This window comes from Oncorhynchus tshawytscha, linkage group LG05 (genome assembly GCF_018296145.1).
Source record: "Oncorhynchus tshawytscha isolate Ot180627B linkage group LG05, Otsh_v2.0, whole genome shotgun sequence".
NCBI classification, from domain to species: domain Eukaryota; kingdom Metazoa; phylum Chordata; class Actinopteri; order Salmoniformes; family Salmonidae; genus Oncorhynchus; species Oncorhynchus tshawytscha.
This window is the reverse complement of record NC_056433.1, coordinates 20049745-20068614: the sequence shown is the minus strand read 5'-3', so window position 1 is coordinate 20068614 and position 18870 is coordinate 20049745. Positions and strand designations below refer to the sequence as shown.

The following is an 18870-nucleotide window of genomic DNA, read 5'->3' as shown; positions in this document are numbered from 1 at the left end:
AACTTATTCCATTTAAGAATGATGGAGGCCACTGTGTTCTTGGGGAACTTCAATTTTGCATAAATGTTTTGGTAACCTTCCCCAGATCTGTTCCTAGACAATTCCTTCGACCTCATGGCTTGGTTTTTTGCTCTGACATGCACTGTCAACTGTGGGACCTTATATGGACAGATGTGTGCCTTTCCATATCATGTCCAATCAATTGAATTTACCACAGGTGGACTCCAATCAAGTTGTAGAAACATCTCAAGGAGAGTCAATGGAAACAGGATGCACCTGAGCTCAATTTTGAGTCTCATAGTAAAGGGTCTGAATACTTATGTAAATAAGGTATCTGCTTTTTAAATTTTATTATACATTGCAAACATGGGGTATTGTGTGTAGATTGACGAGGAATCTACACACAATCATCAATTTTAGATTAAGGCTGTAACGTAACATAATGTGGAAAAAGTCAAGGGGTCTGAATACCACCAGAATGCACTGTAAATAAACAAGTGAACAACAGTCCACGTAAAGAAATACCATTGTCTATATGGACTTTTAGATTTAATTCATTCAACCAAACCCCTTCCCTGGGGTTAGTACCTTAAAGTAAACAGACACTTGTCACTGCTTCATAGGGCCTGAACAGATCTTCCATTCTCAGTTAGAATCTCTCTGACCTGCTTGACATCAGCATCCCAGAGAGACCGGAACAGCTAAAGCCCTGTGCAGATGGGACTTTCTACATGATGAAAATGTCAGAGTTGCTGATTGTGATGCACTAAAGGAAATCTGACGCATTTGCACTACATTTCCAGTTTTCGTTTTTAGGTAGAACGAGCATACTCGTGGCACCACCCCAACACTAATATAAAAAGAGCCTATACTGTACAATAATATTACACATAATAGAGCTGATGATTGAAATGACATTTCTCCAATGAGTCAATCACATTGGATATTCGCAGTACACAATATGGCTGTCTTAAAAAAAATAACTTGTGCAATTCACATGTGCATTCAGTTTGCTTCCTCTGGGAAGAAGAATGGTTCTTTGTGCTTCACATCCTTATCTGTAGACTTCCTTCTCCTGGCTCTGCTCTGCTCAGGGTAAAAATAGTGGCCTCCGACCTTCGTTAGAGCTCATTACATGCCGATTCCTCTGCCGTCTTGAACATCAAGATTGAGTTGTAGATTTTTATGGCTGGACCCAGCTTGATGCTCATGATCCTCACTAGGTCAACCTGAGTCAACAGAAGGAAGGCTTCACCATCTATTTGCTGGACAAAAACATATGAGGGAGGGAAGCGTTAGAGAAGTCTCACGTTTGAAAATGTCCACCATCAAAGCGCTTTCCTAATGAACCTTTTTGCCCCAAGGAATATGTTTCACTTTCAACCTCCAAAAACAGGCAGCTTAGACATAGTGGTGCATAAAGAATTAACTTCAAAGCCAAGGGTTTTTAAAGATTCTTCACCATACAAATGACCATGGCTCATTAGAGGGGGTGTTATTCAGGGATTGAGTCATATTCTACATTTAACAAGCAGTCGTAATATCTCCCGTTATTAACTCTGACAGAATGGCATAATAACGATGCTCTTGTTTTGGGATAACCTATGCATCCTTCATTCCTCCCATCCTATAGGGAGACCGACAGATGAATATATTCAAACAGTGCCTTAGATGAGCTGGTTTGCGCATGTAGGAGTGGTACTTGTGTTGCCTCTCCTCCCACAGAAACTTACGTAAAACCCTCTTGTTCATTGTTCATACTTCCCGCAGCCGTTGGATAGGCACATAATTTACTTTTACTTGCCCACTGTAACATATGATTAGCCTAGGGTACTCAATCTAGTAGGCCGCTATAGTTTTATAATGGGCTGCAAAATAGTGGTTTTGTGCCGAATTTGGAGAGCAGTTTGACATGGGACATACACACGCATAGTCCCCAGTCTCCAGGATCCCAAGATAATGTGTTTTATTGGGTGCGCTCATGTAGCCAACTAGCGTATAGCCGTTAGAAGGATAGTTGCCATAAGGGCGAAATACTACTGTTAGTAAAGCACCATGGATAAGGTCATTAATAGTTATGTAAAAAACATTTTTGCAAAATGTTCACCTAGGGTACGCAGCAGAACGTTGTAGCGAATCTGGAGCGCATACTGACTTTTGTTTGTGCTCATAACACTCCATGGTCGTTAGAAGAGTGTACACCTATAGTATGAAATTGACAGGGGGAAGCTTGGTGTGTGTGTGTGTGAGCTAATAGATCATGTGCAGTGACGCCTGTTTGAATGAGTGTTTTTAGTCATTAGATTGATGGCCATTAGTTTGTTTTGCCCCTAGTTTGTACCGCCCACACACACACACACACACCCACACACACCTGCATACACACACAACGCGCCTGTCTCTGTATATAACAACGGTTCCTCCTTCTGAAAATAATCTGTGGCACATCCTTTTCCAAGTCCTAATACTTATAATAATATGGTAATTATGTGCTTCTTACTAAAGCCAATTCTAAAGTATAGTTTCACCAGGTCATCTACAGTAACTAAGACATTTCAATGGTGGCGTGCACAGCATTAGGGAGCCAGGGAGACATGCACTTTAACAAATCCCCTACGTTAATCTTGAAATATATCAGACTTTATTCTAAAAATGTTTACTTTATTTGCAAAATATTTGCACCTTATTCATGAAATATTGGCACTTTTTTTAAATGTACTAGCATGCAAAAAATAATATTTCAAGTACCATCACCATCACTGTTCATTTGATTAATATTGTGATGCTCCAAATTGAATACATTTCAACTCTATATCTGACATGGTACAGGTGTCTTCTTTTTTTAAGCTCATAACCGTGTGTGTGAGGTGTGTACTTTTGTTTCAAAGTAGATTTATTTAGGACTACCAAGAAACACTCTGTGACGCTGATTTAGCCCACTGCAGTAAAAGTTTCAACTCTGAGGCAGACACAGATGTGGAGGCCACAGAGCGATAATGTGGAGGTAATGCATCTGATGAAACAAAAATTGGATCTTTATAATCCCACAAGCAGACAGTAAATGGGAAGTCCTTTTCCCAGAAGTGTGTGTGTGTGTGTGTGTGTGTGTGTGTGTGTGTGGTCAGTGAGCTAAAAGCTGTAGTGTACTGAAACTGTACCTCATCTCTGAAAGTGTGCACGTGTTCGTTACAGCCTGGAAGACCTTGGATGAACTCAATCACCTGTAACACATTGAACATCATGGTTAGTACAGTTATCCAAATTACCCAGACAGTTATTTAGACTGCAAGAAACAATGTAAGTTATCCAGTACCTCCTCCACTGTCCACACAGCCACTTTGCTTGAAGTGATGCCAGCCACGGTGGGTAGCAGCTTGCTGTGCTGGTCCCAGCAGAAAGGAGTGCTGCTGGGGGATGGCGAGGTGCATGGCATGAACACTGACTGGTGAAGGGCTTCCTGTAGTGTCAGCTCTACTGTATGGAAGAGAAGAAAATAAACATACAAAACCTTGAATGAATTAACTTAATTTTAAACAACAAGGGATCTGTTGCTGTGGCTACCTGTAGATTAACTGCTTGATATTAAATCAGCAAGTGATCTGATGGAAGTATCTAGAAATGCTAGAAGAAACAGAACGCAGATGCTTGACGCTCACTCCTAACCATATTAGGAACCAGGGGCAACCAGTTTAATCAGTTACTTTGCTCCAGGCATAAACACACCTTTGAGCATCTTCCAAAGATTATTTCCTAAAATGTATAATTGGTAGTGACAATTCAAGTGAAGCAAAATATTTTGATGTTTTGAGAGTAATTCTAAAGTTTGATGGAACAAAGATAAATGTTGCCCCGGGAGGAACGAATCTACTGTAGCAAGAGAGGGAGGACCACTTAGAAAGGTTTCAGCCAATAGCAAAGGCCACAGTCACAAACGGATGGGTCATAACTCTTAGTACAAATTGAATGACAGTTGTGACACAGCAACTTCATGTTACTTTACTTTGGTGGATGGAGAAAACTAACAACAAAGCACTCAAGGACAATATTATTCATGTTTCAGGGAAATGGGAAGTATTTTTTGGAAGAGTCTTCTCTCACCATTCTGCTGAGTAAATACCTTTGGGACATGTGGTGTTACAGTGCCTTGTGAAAGTATTCGGCCTCCTTGAACTTTGCAACCTTTTGCCACATTTCAGGCTTCAAAACATAAAGATATAAAACTGTATTTTTTTGTGAAGAATCAACAACAAGTGGGACACAATCATGAAGTGGAACGACATTTATTGGATATTTCAAACTTTTTTAACAAATCAAAAACTGAAAAATTGGGCGTGCAAAATTATTCAGCCCCCTTAAGTTAATACTTTGTAGCGCCACCTTTTGCTGCGATTACAGCTGTAAGTCGCTTGGGGTATGTCTCTATCAGTTTTGCACATCGAGAGACTGAAATTTTTCCCCATTCCTCCTTGCAAAACAGCTCGAGCTCAGTGAGGTTGGATGGAGAGCATTTGTGAACAGCAGTTTTCAGTTCTTTCCACAGATTCTCGATTGGATTCAGGTCTGGACTTTGACTTGGCCATTCTAACACCTGGATATGTTTATTTTTGAACCATTCCATTGTAGATTTTGCTTTATGTTTTGGATCATTGTCTTGTTGGAAGACAAATCTCCGTCCCAGTCTCAGGTCTGTTGCAGACTCTATCAGGTTTTCTTCCAGAATGGTCCTGTATTTGGCTCCATCCATCTTCCCATCAATTTTAACCATCTTCCCTGTCCCTGCTGAAGAAAAGCAGGCCCAAACCATGATGCTGCCACCACCATGTTTGACAGTGGGGATGGTGAGTTCAGGGTGATGAGCTGTGTTGCTTTTACGCCAAACATAACGTTTTGCATTGTTGCCAAAAAGTTCAATTTTGGTTTCATCTGACCAGAGCACCTTCTTCCACATGTTTGGTGTGTCTCCCAGGTGGCTTGTGGCAAACTTTAAACAACACTTTTTATGGATATCTTTAAGAAATGGCTTTCTTCTTGCCACTCTTCCATAAAGGCCAGATTTGTGCAATATACGACTGATTGTTGTCCTATGCACCTCAGCTGTAGATCTCTGCAGTTCATCCAGAGTGATCATGGGCCTCTTGGCTGCATCTCTGATCAGTCTTCTCCTTGTATGAGCTGAAAGTTTAGAGGGACGGCCAGGTCTTGGTAGATTTGCAGTGGTCCGATACTCCTTCCATTTCAATATTATTGCTTGCAGAGTGCTCCTTGGGATGTTTAAAGCTTGGGAAATCTTTTTGTATCCAAATCCGGCTTTATACTTCTTCACAACAGTATCTCGGACCTGCCTGGTGTGTTCCTTGTTCTTCATGATGCTCTCTGCGCTTTTAACGGACCTCTGAAACTATCACAGTGCAGGTGCATTTATACGGAGACTTGATTACACACAGGTGGATTGTATTTATCATCATTAGTCATTTAGGTCAACATTGGATCATTCAGAGATCCTCACTGAACTTCTGGAGAGAGTTTGCTGCACTGAAAGTAAAGGGGCTGAATAATTTTGCACGCCCAATTTTTCAGTTTTTGATTTGTTACATTTTTTTGAAATATCCAATAAATGTCATTCCACTTCATGATTGTGTCCCACTTGTTGTTGATTCTTCACAAAAAAATACAGTTTTATATCTTTATGTTTGAAGCCTGAAATGTGGCAAAAGGTCGCAAAGTTCAAGGGGGCCAAATACTTTCGCAAGGCACTGTATATATGAAAATGCATGTTAGAGAATGACCACTACTCATTAAATCTATAATATACAGCGGAGTCCGAAATTAAAATGTAATTAAATTATATTGTATGCTCCAAAAAATTGGGAATTATTTTTTATTTTATATTAATACAATTGCTCAGATAAAGAGATTCTGTATAACAAGTAATACTATTTTCTCAAAAGGTAGGGCTCAAAATGATTGACACCCCTGTTTTCAATACTTCACCTTGCGAGTTGAACGGCACTGAGCCTTTTTCTAAATTATTTTATGAGTTGGAGAACACATTGGAAAGGATCTTGGCAGTGGCGGCTCACCCATTAAGGCGTTAGGGACGGCACCCCACTTGTGATACACTGTTAACAAATATATTATATCATTCATGGATTATATTTTAAAATGCTGATAAAAGTGTGGTAAACATTTACATTTTCCGGTTTCAAAATTATATTGTTTAAAACAAGCTGTTCAGTTACCTACTAGTCAGCCTCTCAGTAGTGCTGAGTGATTAGTGCTTTTTGAGGTAGGTACGGTTTTGATTAGATTACTTTTAAAATAATCAGGTTTTAGATTTTTTTTATACATTAAATGCATTATGAAATAAAGCTTTTTAATGGAAATTCCAAACACCGAAATAGTGAGAATTACATTTCCAAAACATTGAACATTTTGCAATGTGTCTGTCAGGTCCACATTGGGTAGACATAAATAGAAAAATAGGAAATTATTATGAAATACAAAAATATTTAAGTTGTGTATATTACTTAGTTTTTATTTAATAACTGAATTATTTTTCATTTGTTAAAGTCATCATCGCATCTCTGCTCATGCAGTAGCAGTCTGCCAGCTAAACCTAATGTTATCTATGTGCTCCCCATACTGTACTGTCTTTAGTCATCCTATTTAGCTAGCCTGCCTAAATACTGTAGCCTACATACAGTATGCTACAGCGCTGTCTGATTAAATAATTGTACTCGTTTTTCAAAGTAGATAAGGCATACTTTCACAAACTGTCTCTGTCCCGCTCGTTGTTGTGTTCTGTACATTCATCTATCGTGCGGTCTGTGTGGAAATCTAACCTAACGTATCAGGCGTAAAAGTGTATCCATCCAGAGATCTACAGTACCAGTCAAAAGTTTGGACACACCTACTCATTCAAGGGTTTTTCTTTATTTTCACTATTTTCTACATTGTAGAATAATAGTGAAGACATCAAAACTATGAAACGACACCTATAGAATCATGTAGTAACCAAAAAAGTGTTACAAAAATCCAAATATATTTTATATTTGAGATTCTTCAAAGTAGCCACCCTTTGCCTTGATGACAGCTTTGCACACTTTTGGCATTCTCTCAACCAGCTTCACCTGGAATGCTTTTCCAACAGTCTTGAAGGAATTCCCACATATGCTGAGCACTTGTTGGTTGATACATGAATGAGTAGGAGTGTCCAAACTTTTGACTGGTACTGTATATATAATGACGAGATGTTCATGTCTCCCCGGGACCTAACAATGGGAGTCGTTGTCGAACTAGGTTGAATATTTGCTTAAATGAAAACTACAACTCACTTAAGCCCAGCATTCCACAAAATTCTTGCCTTGATTTCAGTTGTAAGTTATTTAAATTCTCTCTTGCGAAACGCCGCATTGGGCTCACAAGAACCCCTGAACTAAATGGAATTCAAGAAATTGAACCAACATTGGCCAATTAGTTATTTAAACCCGGAGAAAATAAATGTTGGTTAATCACTCAGCACTACCCCTCAGTGATTCTGCCAGCAGCAACAGCTCCGCGTGCGCATAGGCCCGGCGAACATTGTTTGGATTGTTTTACCAGCCATTTGCTATGAGGGGGAACTGCCCCAATGAAATCGCAGGATTTCATAGAATAAATTATAACAGCACAAAGTAAATGGATCATCCTGTGGCACTCAAATGTGGACTCAGTCAAAACCTCTGGGTCTGCTCTAGTCTCCCTCCCAATGAGTCTCCTGCACCAGATGGCTTGAGATTAGATCTGCTCTATCAGGTACAGATGGCACGAAAGCTAAAAGCAAATTGTAATGAAATAATCATAACAGTCACCGGAGTCTGGGATCTGATAAAACGGACATCTACATCCAACAAGAGCCGAAGGACTGAGAGATACACTAGCTCAAACCTTCTCATCGTGGATCTGGTAGGACAAAAAAGCATGACAGTGGCTGGCCAATTCCCCCCATGGTATTCATAAACTGGGTGTATCACAAAGCATGATCAAATTAATTAGCCAGCTATAATACATTTTTAGAAACATTGAGAAATAGTTTGGTACATTTTTGGGTCAAATTAACCAGTTATCTACCTTTGATAAGCATCTAGCTAGCTATAGCTAGCTAGTTAGCTCCCATTACAAATTAGTCTTTCTAAACTAATATGTGACTAACTCAGAAATATTAAGTTGTTTCAGAATGAAACTAGCTAGCGCATCATGCTTTGTGACATGTTAGCTAGCTATCCCCATTTAGATAATGTATTTTCACTTATTGCATCTGCATGCTTGTTGAGTTCTCCCAGTTCGTGAGCTGGCTGCTCGTTCTAAATAGTATAATCTAATCTGTTCACAACAGTGGCAGCATATGCAGCATTTGTCATTCGGTTTTTGACATGCAAAAGTGAAATGTATTTATGCTGTTGTTCAAATGCACAGATTGTTTCTATATCTTCTCAAAGAAACTATCAGTAGTTCGAGAACTTCATCATATTTTTGTCATGCTGCTTTGTTGACAACTCCAACGACCCCGCGCCCCTGGTATACAGCCAATCAGCGGCCACCACTGGATCTTAGACCATTCCTCCATACAGAATCCTTCCAAAGCCTTGATATCATTAGTCTGCGCTTATGGACTGCCCTCTTCAATTTAAACCACAGGTTTTCAATGAGTTTCAAGTCCAGAGACTGAGATGGCCAATGCAAAATGATGTTTTTCTGTCGAATGAACCATTTCTTTGTGTAATTCGATGCGTGTTTGGGGTTATTTTCTTGCTGGAAGATCCACTTGCAGCCAGGTTTCAGCCTCCTGGCAGAGACAACCAGGTTTTTGGCTAAAATGTCCTAGTACTGGGTAAAGTTGATGATGCCTTAACCATAACAAGGGCCCTGGGACCAATGGAAGCAAAATAACCCCATAACATCCACCACCATTTAGTAGGTAGGGGTAGGTATGTGGTATAGGGTTCTTTTCTGCACATGTATTCTAATTGAGACTGCAAACCCACAACTGGAGCGCGTAGTTCAGGAGCTCTATTTTTATGTCATCTGACCAAAGCACTGGTTCCAATCCATGTGTCAATGCCGCTTACTAAACTCAAAACTACATATGTTGGATGACATGAAATACAGCTATTTGGCCACGCACACCAGAGGTGTGTTTGGCGTCGAAATGAGAATGCTGCCTAAATTTGTTTTGTGTGTAAAAAAAAAGATTTTGAAAGAAGTAGCGCCCCCTGTGTGCACTGCCAGTAATAACATATACCCCGGTATGGTACAGGAACGGTATGAAGGTATGAAAATCTGAACCGCCCAACCCTAACGAAAACAAATTCTGTCCGTCTTTGGTATTCAAATAATATTTGCTTCCAGCTTGCTAGCCTTTGATGAGTTCTGACTATAAACTTAAAATATTGTTAACTATCAGGTATTCTATTGAAATATGTCTTTGTCTGTTCAGCTGTTCGATCCTTTGGGTGAATAAACTTTGTTGGAGCTTTTATAGTGTCCGTCAGTTTCTTACTCTGTTATTTAGAATCTAACACCCTTCTATCCCTTCAGAAGAGTGAGAACTCACAAAGACACAAAGGACCAGAGCCTTTGATGCTCTGACACAGGGACATCACACAAATAACCCTGAATCCAGAGACTGTACTGTAGAAGGAGTGAGTCATTCCTATTGCTTTAAGGTTTTGTATTGCTTAATGGTTATGTTCACACTACACTACAAGGACTGCTTTGGTATGCGGTGCAGTTTGGTTTCATTTGGAGAGGATGTGAATGTTGGAATTTCGCTCAATAAATCAACTGAAACCAAAGGAGCTAGGACAAGAAACAATATATATTATCTGTGCCAAAGACATGAACATTTACATAATTGCACTGTGAAAAACTGTTTTGACAGCTTGTGCCTAGCCCTGACACGACAGATTAAGGGGAGAGAAATCCCAAGAGGTGTACACATTCAGCATAGTAAAAGACAGAGGAAGTGATGTAATTCTTGATTAATCTACATTACTGATTCATACTGTGAAGGAAGGCACGGGGTAAGATGAGTGAGAGGCGATAGATCAGACTATATTGGGGAAACACTGTGCAGTGATGCTCTTGATATCCAGTGGGAAGAATATAATGTTATTTAGAGACAGTTGTCACGCCCTGACCGTAGAGATCCTTAATATTCTCTATGTTTGGTTAGGTCAGGGTGTGGGAAAATCTGTTTTCTATTTCTTTGTGTTGAGTATGGTTCCCAATCAGAGACAGCTGTCTATAGTTGTCTCTGATTGTGGATCATACAGTGGGGAGAACAAGTATTTGATACACTGACGATTTTGCATGTTTTCCTACTTACAAAGCATGTAGAGGTCTGTAATTTTTATCATAGGTACACTTCAACTGTGAGAGACGGAATCTAAAACAAAAATCCAGAAAATCACATTGTATGAATTTTAAGTAATCCATTTGCATTTTATTGCATGACATAAGACATAAGTACACCCTAGGAACCAAAGGTACACTACTGACGATGCACTCCCCAAATTTCACCACGCTCACTGTTCATTAACTCTTGGAAGTGCTTGCACAAAGGATAGTAACATCTCATCCTGTGTTCTTGGAATCTGAATTTGATACATCAGAAAAGCAGAACTTAATATTTGGTACAGAAACCTTTGTTTGCAATTACAGAGATCATACGTTTCCTGTAGTTCTTGACCAGGTTTGCACACACTGCAGCAGGAATTTTGGCCCACTCCTCCATACAGACCTTCTCCAGATCCTTCAGGTTTCGGGGCTGTCGCTGGGCAATAAGGACTTTCAGCTCCCTCCAAAGATTTCCTATTGGGTTCAGGTCTGGAGATTGGCTAGGCCACTCCACGACCTTGAGATGCTTCTTACAGAGCCACTCCTTAGTTGCCCTGGCTGTGTGTTTCGGGGCGTTGTCATGCTGGAAGACCCAGCCACGACCCATCTTCAATGCTCTTACTGAGGGAAGGAGGTTGTTGGCCAAGATCTCGCGATACATGGCCCCATCCATCCTCCCCTCAAAACGGTGCAGTCGTCCTGTCCCCTTTGCAGAAAAGCATCCCCAAAGAATGACGTTTCCACCTCCATGCTTCACAGTTGGGATGGTGTTCTTGGGGTTGTACTCATCCTTTTTCTTCCTCCAAACACAGCAAGTGGAGTTTAGACCAAAAAGCTCTATTTTTGTCTCATCAGACCACATGACCTTCTCCCATTCCTCCTCTGGATCATCCAGATGGTCATTGGAAAACGTCAGACGGGCCTGGACATGCGCTGGCTTGAGCAGGGGGACCTTGCGCATGCTGCAGGATTTTAATCCATCACGGCGTAGTGTGTTACTAATGGTTTTCTTTGAGATTGTGGTCCCAGCTCTCTTCAGGTCATTGACCAGGTCCTGCTGTGTAGTTCTGGGCTGATCCCTCACCTTCCTCATGATCATTGATGCCCCACGGGGTGAGATCTTGCATGGAGCCCCAGACCGAGGGTGATTGACCGTCATCTTGAACTTCTTCCATTTTCTAATAATTGCGCCAACAGTTGTTGCCTTCTCACCAAGCTGCTTGCCTATTGTCCTGTAGCCCATCCCAGCCTTGTGCAGGTCTACAATTTTAACCCTGATGTCCTTACACAGCTCTCTGGTCATTGTGGAGAGGTTGGAGTCTGTTTGATTGAGTGTGTGGACAGGTGTCTTTTATACAGGTAACGAGTTCAAACAGGTGCAGTTAATACAGGTAATGAGTGGAGAACAGGAGCGCTCCTAAAGAAAAACTAACAGGTCTGTGAGAGCTGGAATTCTTACTGGTTGGTAGGTGATCAAATACTTATGTCATGCAATAAAATGCAAATGAATTACTTAAAAATCATACAATGTGATTTTCTGGATTCCGTCTCTCACAGTTGAAGTGTACCTATGATAAAAATTACAGACCTCTACATGCTTTGTAAGTAGGAAAACCTGCAAAATCGGCAGTGTATCGAATACTTGTTCTCCCCAATGTATATAAGTTGTCATTTTCCTTTTGGGTTTTGTGGGATCTTGTTTTCTGTATAGTTTATTTTGCCTTACAGAACTAACTGTGTGTGCTTTCGTTTTTGTCATTGTTATTTTGCTTTTGGTGTCATCAATAAAAAGAACGATGTACGCCTACCACGCTGCACCTTGGTCCACTCTTCATGCTACAAACGAGAGCCGTAACAACAGTTCAGTACCTTTGGTTTCAATTATGCATGGCACCTCACTCTTCATCTCCTCGTCTTCCACCAGCTCCTCTACCTTCTTCTGCTTGCAAGGCCGCCCAACCCTGGAAGAGAGAAGGGGGTCAATAGAGACACACAAACAGGGCAGTCTTGCAGGAACTGGGTTCACACAATTTGGAAAAACATTTTTAATGACATACTGAGTTATTACTTAATTATCACAGTACACCCCAATATGTTCTAATACCTTCACTACTCCTGGGGTGAAAATGTAATGTAGATTGTAATCACTCTCAAATCCAAAAAATTGTTTGGTCAAACTCAATCAACATGCTGCTCTGATGAGTCTTGATAATTCATAAATAACAGAGTGATGACTTGAGCTTCTCTCTAAATTAAACTTAAGAGAACCCCTTCGGTCCCCTCTCTTTTCCATGTCTTCAGAATTTGTTTTGTGCAGTGGACTGAAAGCAGGTTCCAACTCTGGAATAAAACACAGAGATAAAACTTGGTGCCAGTCCCTAAACAACCAATTTCTCTGTGCAAATAACATTACTCAACATTTTAACAATCAACATTTTTTTATTGAACATTTTAAGAATAAAGTGACGTTTTGCGGTGAATGGCTAGGCCTGTTACACTATGAAACCACACACTATTGCGGAGACTTTGATATTACTGGCTGCAATTGATATGGTGAAAACAATGTGTGGGGTGACAGAGGCACAGAAACACATCAATACCTTTGTCAGATTACATTGTTAAACGAAGAATTCATGCTATTGCGAGCAATCAAGAGGAAACTGACTGAATGACTCAAAAACTCCCCAGCTTATGCTCTCCAAATGGATTTTAGCTGTGAGGACCAAGATGTGCATGCATTGACTTTTGTTCACTATACATGTCGGGGGATGTTATTCACCAGGACATATTGTTCTGTCTCACGATTCCCGAGAATAAAACAGCCAGGGGATGTTCAGTGTGCTGCATGGCTGTATTGATGAAAAACGGATGAATCATGTGACCGAATGCATTCACGGGTCACTACGGAGGAGTTTTGGTTCTTGACTCAAAGGGAATACCCTGCTGTCAGTCTCACTCTGATCATCCTCACTCAGGATTCCAACTCGGGAACTCAGGCCTCTTTCTAGAGCCCCGACCTTCCGACCTGAAGATCACGGACATCATGATTCGACTTAGTATTTTCAGTGTTCCCAGTTGTCTTGAAAGCACCATAAAACTCACAGTAGCCTTTGCCAGCTCATATCTGTGTGAAGCTGGAGTCGGTGCTATTGTTTGCATTAAAACCAAATACCGATCCAGGTTGGATGTGACAGCAGAGATGAGGTGTTTACTGTTTACCCTCTAACTTTGAGAAGGTCAAGCTCACCCATCTCATTAGTGGTGGTGAGATAAGATACATTATGTCAGACTAATTTGCAATTGACTATCATACCATCACATACTTTTAATGTGGGGCTGAGTTGAATAGACCGTCAGAAATACTGTTATAATGTTGACTGGCATAGCCCCAAATAAAAAAAATCACGGGGTTGGGGTTGCGAGAAAAACGGGGTTGTGGGCAAAAAAAGTTAGGGAACCCCTGCAGTAGCTTACAGTATATATTGAAATGTAGGCCTAAGAAGGTTACGCTATTAAGACTAAACAGGAAGCGCTCTTAGGCCTTCAGCTCAGTGCTGGTTATACAAGGCTGCGTGCATATTATGTGTGACAAACAGGTGTTGTTAGATCACAATGTTTGGAACAGTGTAAACAACACTAAATAATTTAAAAGTAATACCAGTCTAACGGGGAAAAAGCCTATATTACAGCATAGCAAAGATTAAAAACAGCACATTTGTGAAATTGCTTTATGCTACAGTTTGTGGTTGAGTGAGGCTTGGTGTTCTCAACACCAATATGCTGGTTAACTTTGCTATTATGCACATACAGAAGCAACATACAGTACCAGTCAAACGTTTGGACACACATTCCAGCTATTTAAAAAAAACAATTTTCTACATTGTAGAATAATAGTGAAGACATCAAAACTATGAAATAACACATATGGAATCATGTAGTAACCAGAAAAGTGAATGAGTAGGTGTGTCCAAACATTTGACTGGTACTGTCCAGGGAAAGGCACCAATTCAACAGCAAACTGAAGATTAAGTTTCAGAACCGCGGACAGTGACCGCTATCCAACGTGTAAGAACGCACATTTGTTATAAAATATTATTATATTTATTAGTGTTGCACCATTATTCTTACATAATATAACTACATAAAAAACAATTGGGGGGGGGGGCATTTTTATTTTGTATTGTATTTCACTGCCTTTTTCTTCCCAATTTTGTGATATCCAATTGCGATCTTGTCTCATCACTGCAACTCCCCAACAGGCTTGGGGGAAGTGAAGATCGAGTCATGTCTCGCAGATTTCACACCAACATCAGAAATTCACAAGCTAGTCACAACCTGTTACGTGACTATCAAATCCTCACAGTCCTATCAAGAGTCCAACACTGGGCCGGCAGGCAGGCGGGCGGGCAGGCAGGCAGGCAGGCAGGCAGGCAGGCAGGCAGGCAGGCAGGCAGGCAGTAATAATACAGTACAGTCACACACCACTCCACCACCAGATTTAATGCGAGGTCTGGCAGCCATTCCGGAGAGCAGGGTTATTCACATGCATTGTAAGGGCCACTCACCTCCTCTTGGGCTCTGTGCCGGCGGGTTTCGCCATGCCGCTGCCAGCCATCTCACCCCTGCCAGGCTTTTCCAGGTGATTTGTGTTGGCGCTTAAGTGCTTGCTAAGAAATTGTCAGAGAGAGGAATTGCTTTTAAGTTGTGCAGAAAGAACATCCATAATAAGGCTGGCGGGGAACCGTTAAGAATGTTTAGTCACTTCAGACAGAAATTGATGAGGGCTGTTCACACTTATTTGGGTGTTAAGCTGCTAAAATGCTTCAAGGAATTCAGTTATATTTCAAAATATGAAGCTACACGATGATAGTTTCAGCCAAACTCAGGAATTATACTGTATATTTTTCCCCCTACAACATCTGTCTGGGAATGTCTGAGAATGTTGATTAGTTAAGAGCATTCTGAGCGTGTTCTGGTTACTAATTGGTCCTTACTCTGAAGTGAGAGCTAGAGCTGGGTGGTTCTCTGGGTTGGGTTCTGCCCGTCGGGGTCGGCCCAGTCCTCCTGACCCTGGCATCTCACCACTCAGACGGTCTGGCAGCACTGAGTCCTTGTTGATGTTGAGATCAGAGTATGGGCATCCGACCGCACTGCAAATCAGAAAACGGACATTATTACAAATGACTGATTTCAGAAAAAGGACTTTGTGTAATACCAACTTCATAATAGGACTTCATTATAACTTAATAAGGTATTAATAACATATGTTACCATCAGACAAGATATGATTTCACACATCAATGTTCTTGGGGACAGAATCAATAAAAGCAATAATAAATCATGAGAATAGGGAAGTTGTCTCACACTGAGAGCGTGTCACAGACTCTCTTTCCTGTCTAATCGGGCAAAAGATGATTTTGCTATAAAACACGTGAGTTTACACAGTTCCAAGTACTTCTCAATAGTCACTGCAGCAAACCAAAGAATTCTGAGTCGCTGGGGTTGATGTAATTAATTCCAGGGTGATGAATCTCAATTTGGAAGCATTACATTTGCTGCAGACAATAGCAGTGTGCAGACTGTGACTACTTCTTTACAGTGCATTATCACCTCCCACCTGTGTAATGTACAACTTCTCATTAACTTTGGGGGAAACATACTTTAACTCCACTAAAAAGGAAATATATAAACAACATATTTGCATATACATGGGGTTATGGATGGTTGAGTAACTGCGACCACTGACTGATGAGAGGAGAGAAGAGAAATTGAAGCGTTTTTCTCATTCTCCTCTAATCCCTCTCTCATTCCTCTCTGGCCACTGTCACACATTTTTATTCAAATGAGGATCTTCCCCATTATTTCTGTCCATAGCTAGCTGTGGCGCTACCTGTTTAATATGCCAGGTTAGCCCACAAATCCTGATAAATCGCCCTTCATTCCATAGATACATTTTAATAAACTACATTAAGTACTCAGACTCCAAGGTTAATCAGCTTACATTACAGATACTGAACCATGGTACAGTGTCCCCATTAAAAAGTGACTCTACAGCAGTATCTATGACCTCAGGTAACTATATAATGTAGGACTTAAACGTCAGAGTCATATTGCCTTTGCTGCAAATATTTTTCTGCTCACATTAGTAGATATACTACACCTGGAGAGGTATATGCTGTAAGAAAGCCAGCTGATGCAGATGCATCATTGTAGGTGTATGGAGAGTGGAGATGTGGTTTCTTAGGAGAAAAGGGAAAGAATGGTGATGAATACTGATGGGAGAGAGTGACACTCATGCGCTTACACGGCTGTGCTTCTAGCTCCACACAGCCAATTATACAGCCTATATACAGCCTCACCTCAGGGGCATACAGGTACGTGTGGATCATGTACAATACCAATACTGTTGACATCCAGACCTAACACAGCTGCTCTAGGCATATATTGGGTGTCTTTTGCATTACGGATGTCTATGCTACAATATCGGCTAATACATGTAACCAGTTGATCAATGAGCAAGAAGACCCAGTTTGACCATTCACTGGCCTGTAGTGATATGAAGCTTGTTGGTGTTATTTGTATAATTTTTTATTTTTTATTTAACCTTTATTTAACTTGGCAAATCAGTTAAGAACAAATTATTATTTACAATAACGGCCTACTCCGGCCAAACCCTACCCTGGACGACGTTGGGTCAATTGTGCGCCACCCTATGCAACTCCCAATCACGGCCGGTTGTGATACAGCCTGGAATCGAACCAGGATCTGTAGTGACGCCTTTAGCACTGAGATGCATTGCCTTAGACTGCTCAGGAGCCCTATAAGTGTCAGTTTCCAGTAGATGGTAGTTTTATTCCTGGCCAGCCAGATTGAGTGCTGTGCGAGAGAGAGAGAGCACCTGTGGTGGCCAGAGTAGCGGGCTCCTTTGATGTGGCCCACACCTTTACACCCTGGGGTGGGACATCCGCCCTGCCCTGATGACTCAAACAGCTCCTGTGGACCTGGGGATGAGGAGAGGGGAGATATTACATTTGGGTCTACAGTACCAGTCAAACGTTTGGACACACCTCCCTACATTCAAGGGTTTTTCTTTATTTTTTACTATTTTCTACATTTCAGAGTAATAGTGAAGACATCAAAACTATGAAATAACACATGGAATCATGTATTAAGTAAAAGTGTTAAACAAATCTAAATATATTTTATATTTGAGATACTTCAAAGTAGCCACCTTTTGCCTTAATGACAGCTTTGCACACTCTTGGCATTCTCTCAACCAGTTTCATGAGGAAGTCACCTGGAATGCATTTCAATTAACAGGTGTGCCTTGTTAAAAGAGAATTTGTGGTATTTATTTCCTTCTTAATATGTTTGAGACAATCAGTTGTGTTGTGACAAGGTATGGGTGGTATACCGAATATAGCCCTATTTGGTAGATAACCAAGTCCATATTATGGCAAGAACAGCTCAAATAAGCAAAGAGAAATGACAGTCCATCATTACTTTAAGACATGAAGGTCAGTCAATCCTGAAAATCACAAGAACTTTCAAAGCTTCTTCAAGAGCAGTTGCAAAAACCATCAAGCGCTATGATGAAACTGGATCTCATGAGGACTGCCACAGGAAAGGAAGACCAAGAATTACCTCTGCTGCAGAGGATAAGTTCATTAGTTACCAATCTGAAAACAAGACTCCCTAAATTGTATCAGCATATCGATTGCGCAACCAGGGCTGGTAAAACCTTGGATCATTGCTTTTCTAACTTCCGCGACGCATATAAGGCCCTCCCCCGCCTTCCTTTCGGAAAAGCTGACCACGACTCCATTTTGTTGCTCCCTGCCTACAGACAGAAGCTAAAACAAGAAGCTCCCGCACTAAGGTCTGTTCAACGCTGGTCCGACCAATCTGATTCCACGCTCCAAGACTGCTTCCATCACGTGGACTGGGATATTTTCCGCATTGCGTCGAACAACAACATTGACGAATACGCTGATTCGGTGTGCGAGTTCATTAGAATGTGCATTGAAGATGTCGTTCCCATAGCAACGATTAAAACATTCCCAAACCAGAAACCGTGGATTGATGGCAGCATTCGCGTGAAACTGAAAGCACGAACCACTGCTTTTAATCAGGGCAAGGTGACCGGAAACATGACCGAATACAAACAGTGTAACTATTCCCTCCGCAAGGCAATCAAACAAGCTAAGCTTCAGTATAGAGACAAAGTAGAGTCGCAATTCAACGGCTCAGACACAAGAGGTATGTGGCAGGATTACAAAAAGAAAACCAGCCCCGTCACGGACCAGGATGTCTTGCTCCCAGGCAGACTAAATAACTTTTTTGCCCGCTTTGAAAACAATACAGTGCCACTGACACGGCCCGCTACCAAAACATGCGGACTCTCCTTCACTGCAGCCGACGTGAGGAAAACATTTAAACGTGTTAACCCTCACAAGGCTGCAGGCCCAGGCGGCATCCCCAGCCGCGCCCTCA

At 41.2% G+C, this 18870-nt stretch overlaps 1 protein-coding gene across 2 annotated transcripts in view; it reads right to left on the bottom strand.

The window, feature by feature from the left end:
- Positions 1 to 261: 261 nt before the first annotated feature.
- Positions 262 to 18870, bottom strand: part of LOC112250120 (lethal(3)malignant brain tumor-like protein 3) — a 38986-nt gene continuing 20377 nt past the window's right edge. Inside the window, exons 16-22 of one of the 2 annotated variants that reach the window (XM_024419984.2) lie at positions 17276 to 17378; positions 15372 to 15527; positions 14943 to 15044; positions 12247 to 12338; positions 3314 to 3471; positions 3159 to 3221; positions 262 to 1265 (exon numbers count right to left, since the gene is read on the bottom strand). In XM_024419984.2, the coding sequence (XP_024275752.1) occupies positions 1122 to 1265; positions 3159 to 3221; positions 3314 to 3471; positions 12247 to 12338; positions 14943 to 15044; positions 15372 to 15527; positions 17276 to 17378 (818 nt within the window). In that variant the 3' untranslated portion in view covers positions 262 to 1121. Of the gene's footprint in view, positions 1266 to 3158; positions 3222 to 3313; positions 3475 to 12246; positions 12339 to 14942; positions 15045 to 15371; positions 15528 to 17275; positions 17379 to 18870 lie in introns of both variants that reach the window. The other variant, XM_024419983.2, reaches the window with a different exon arrangement.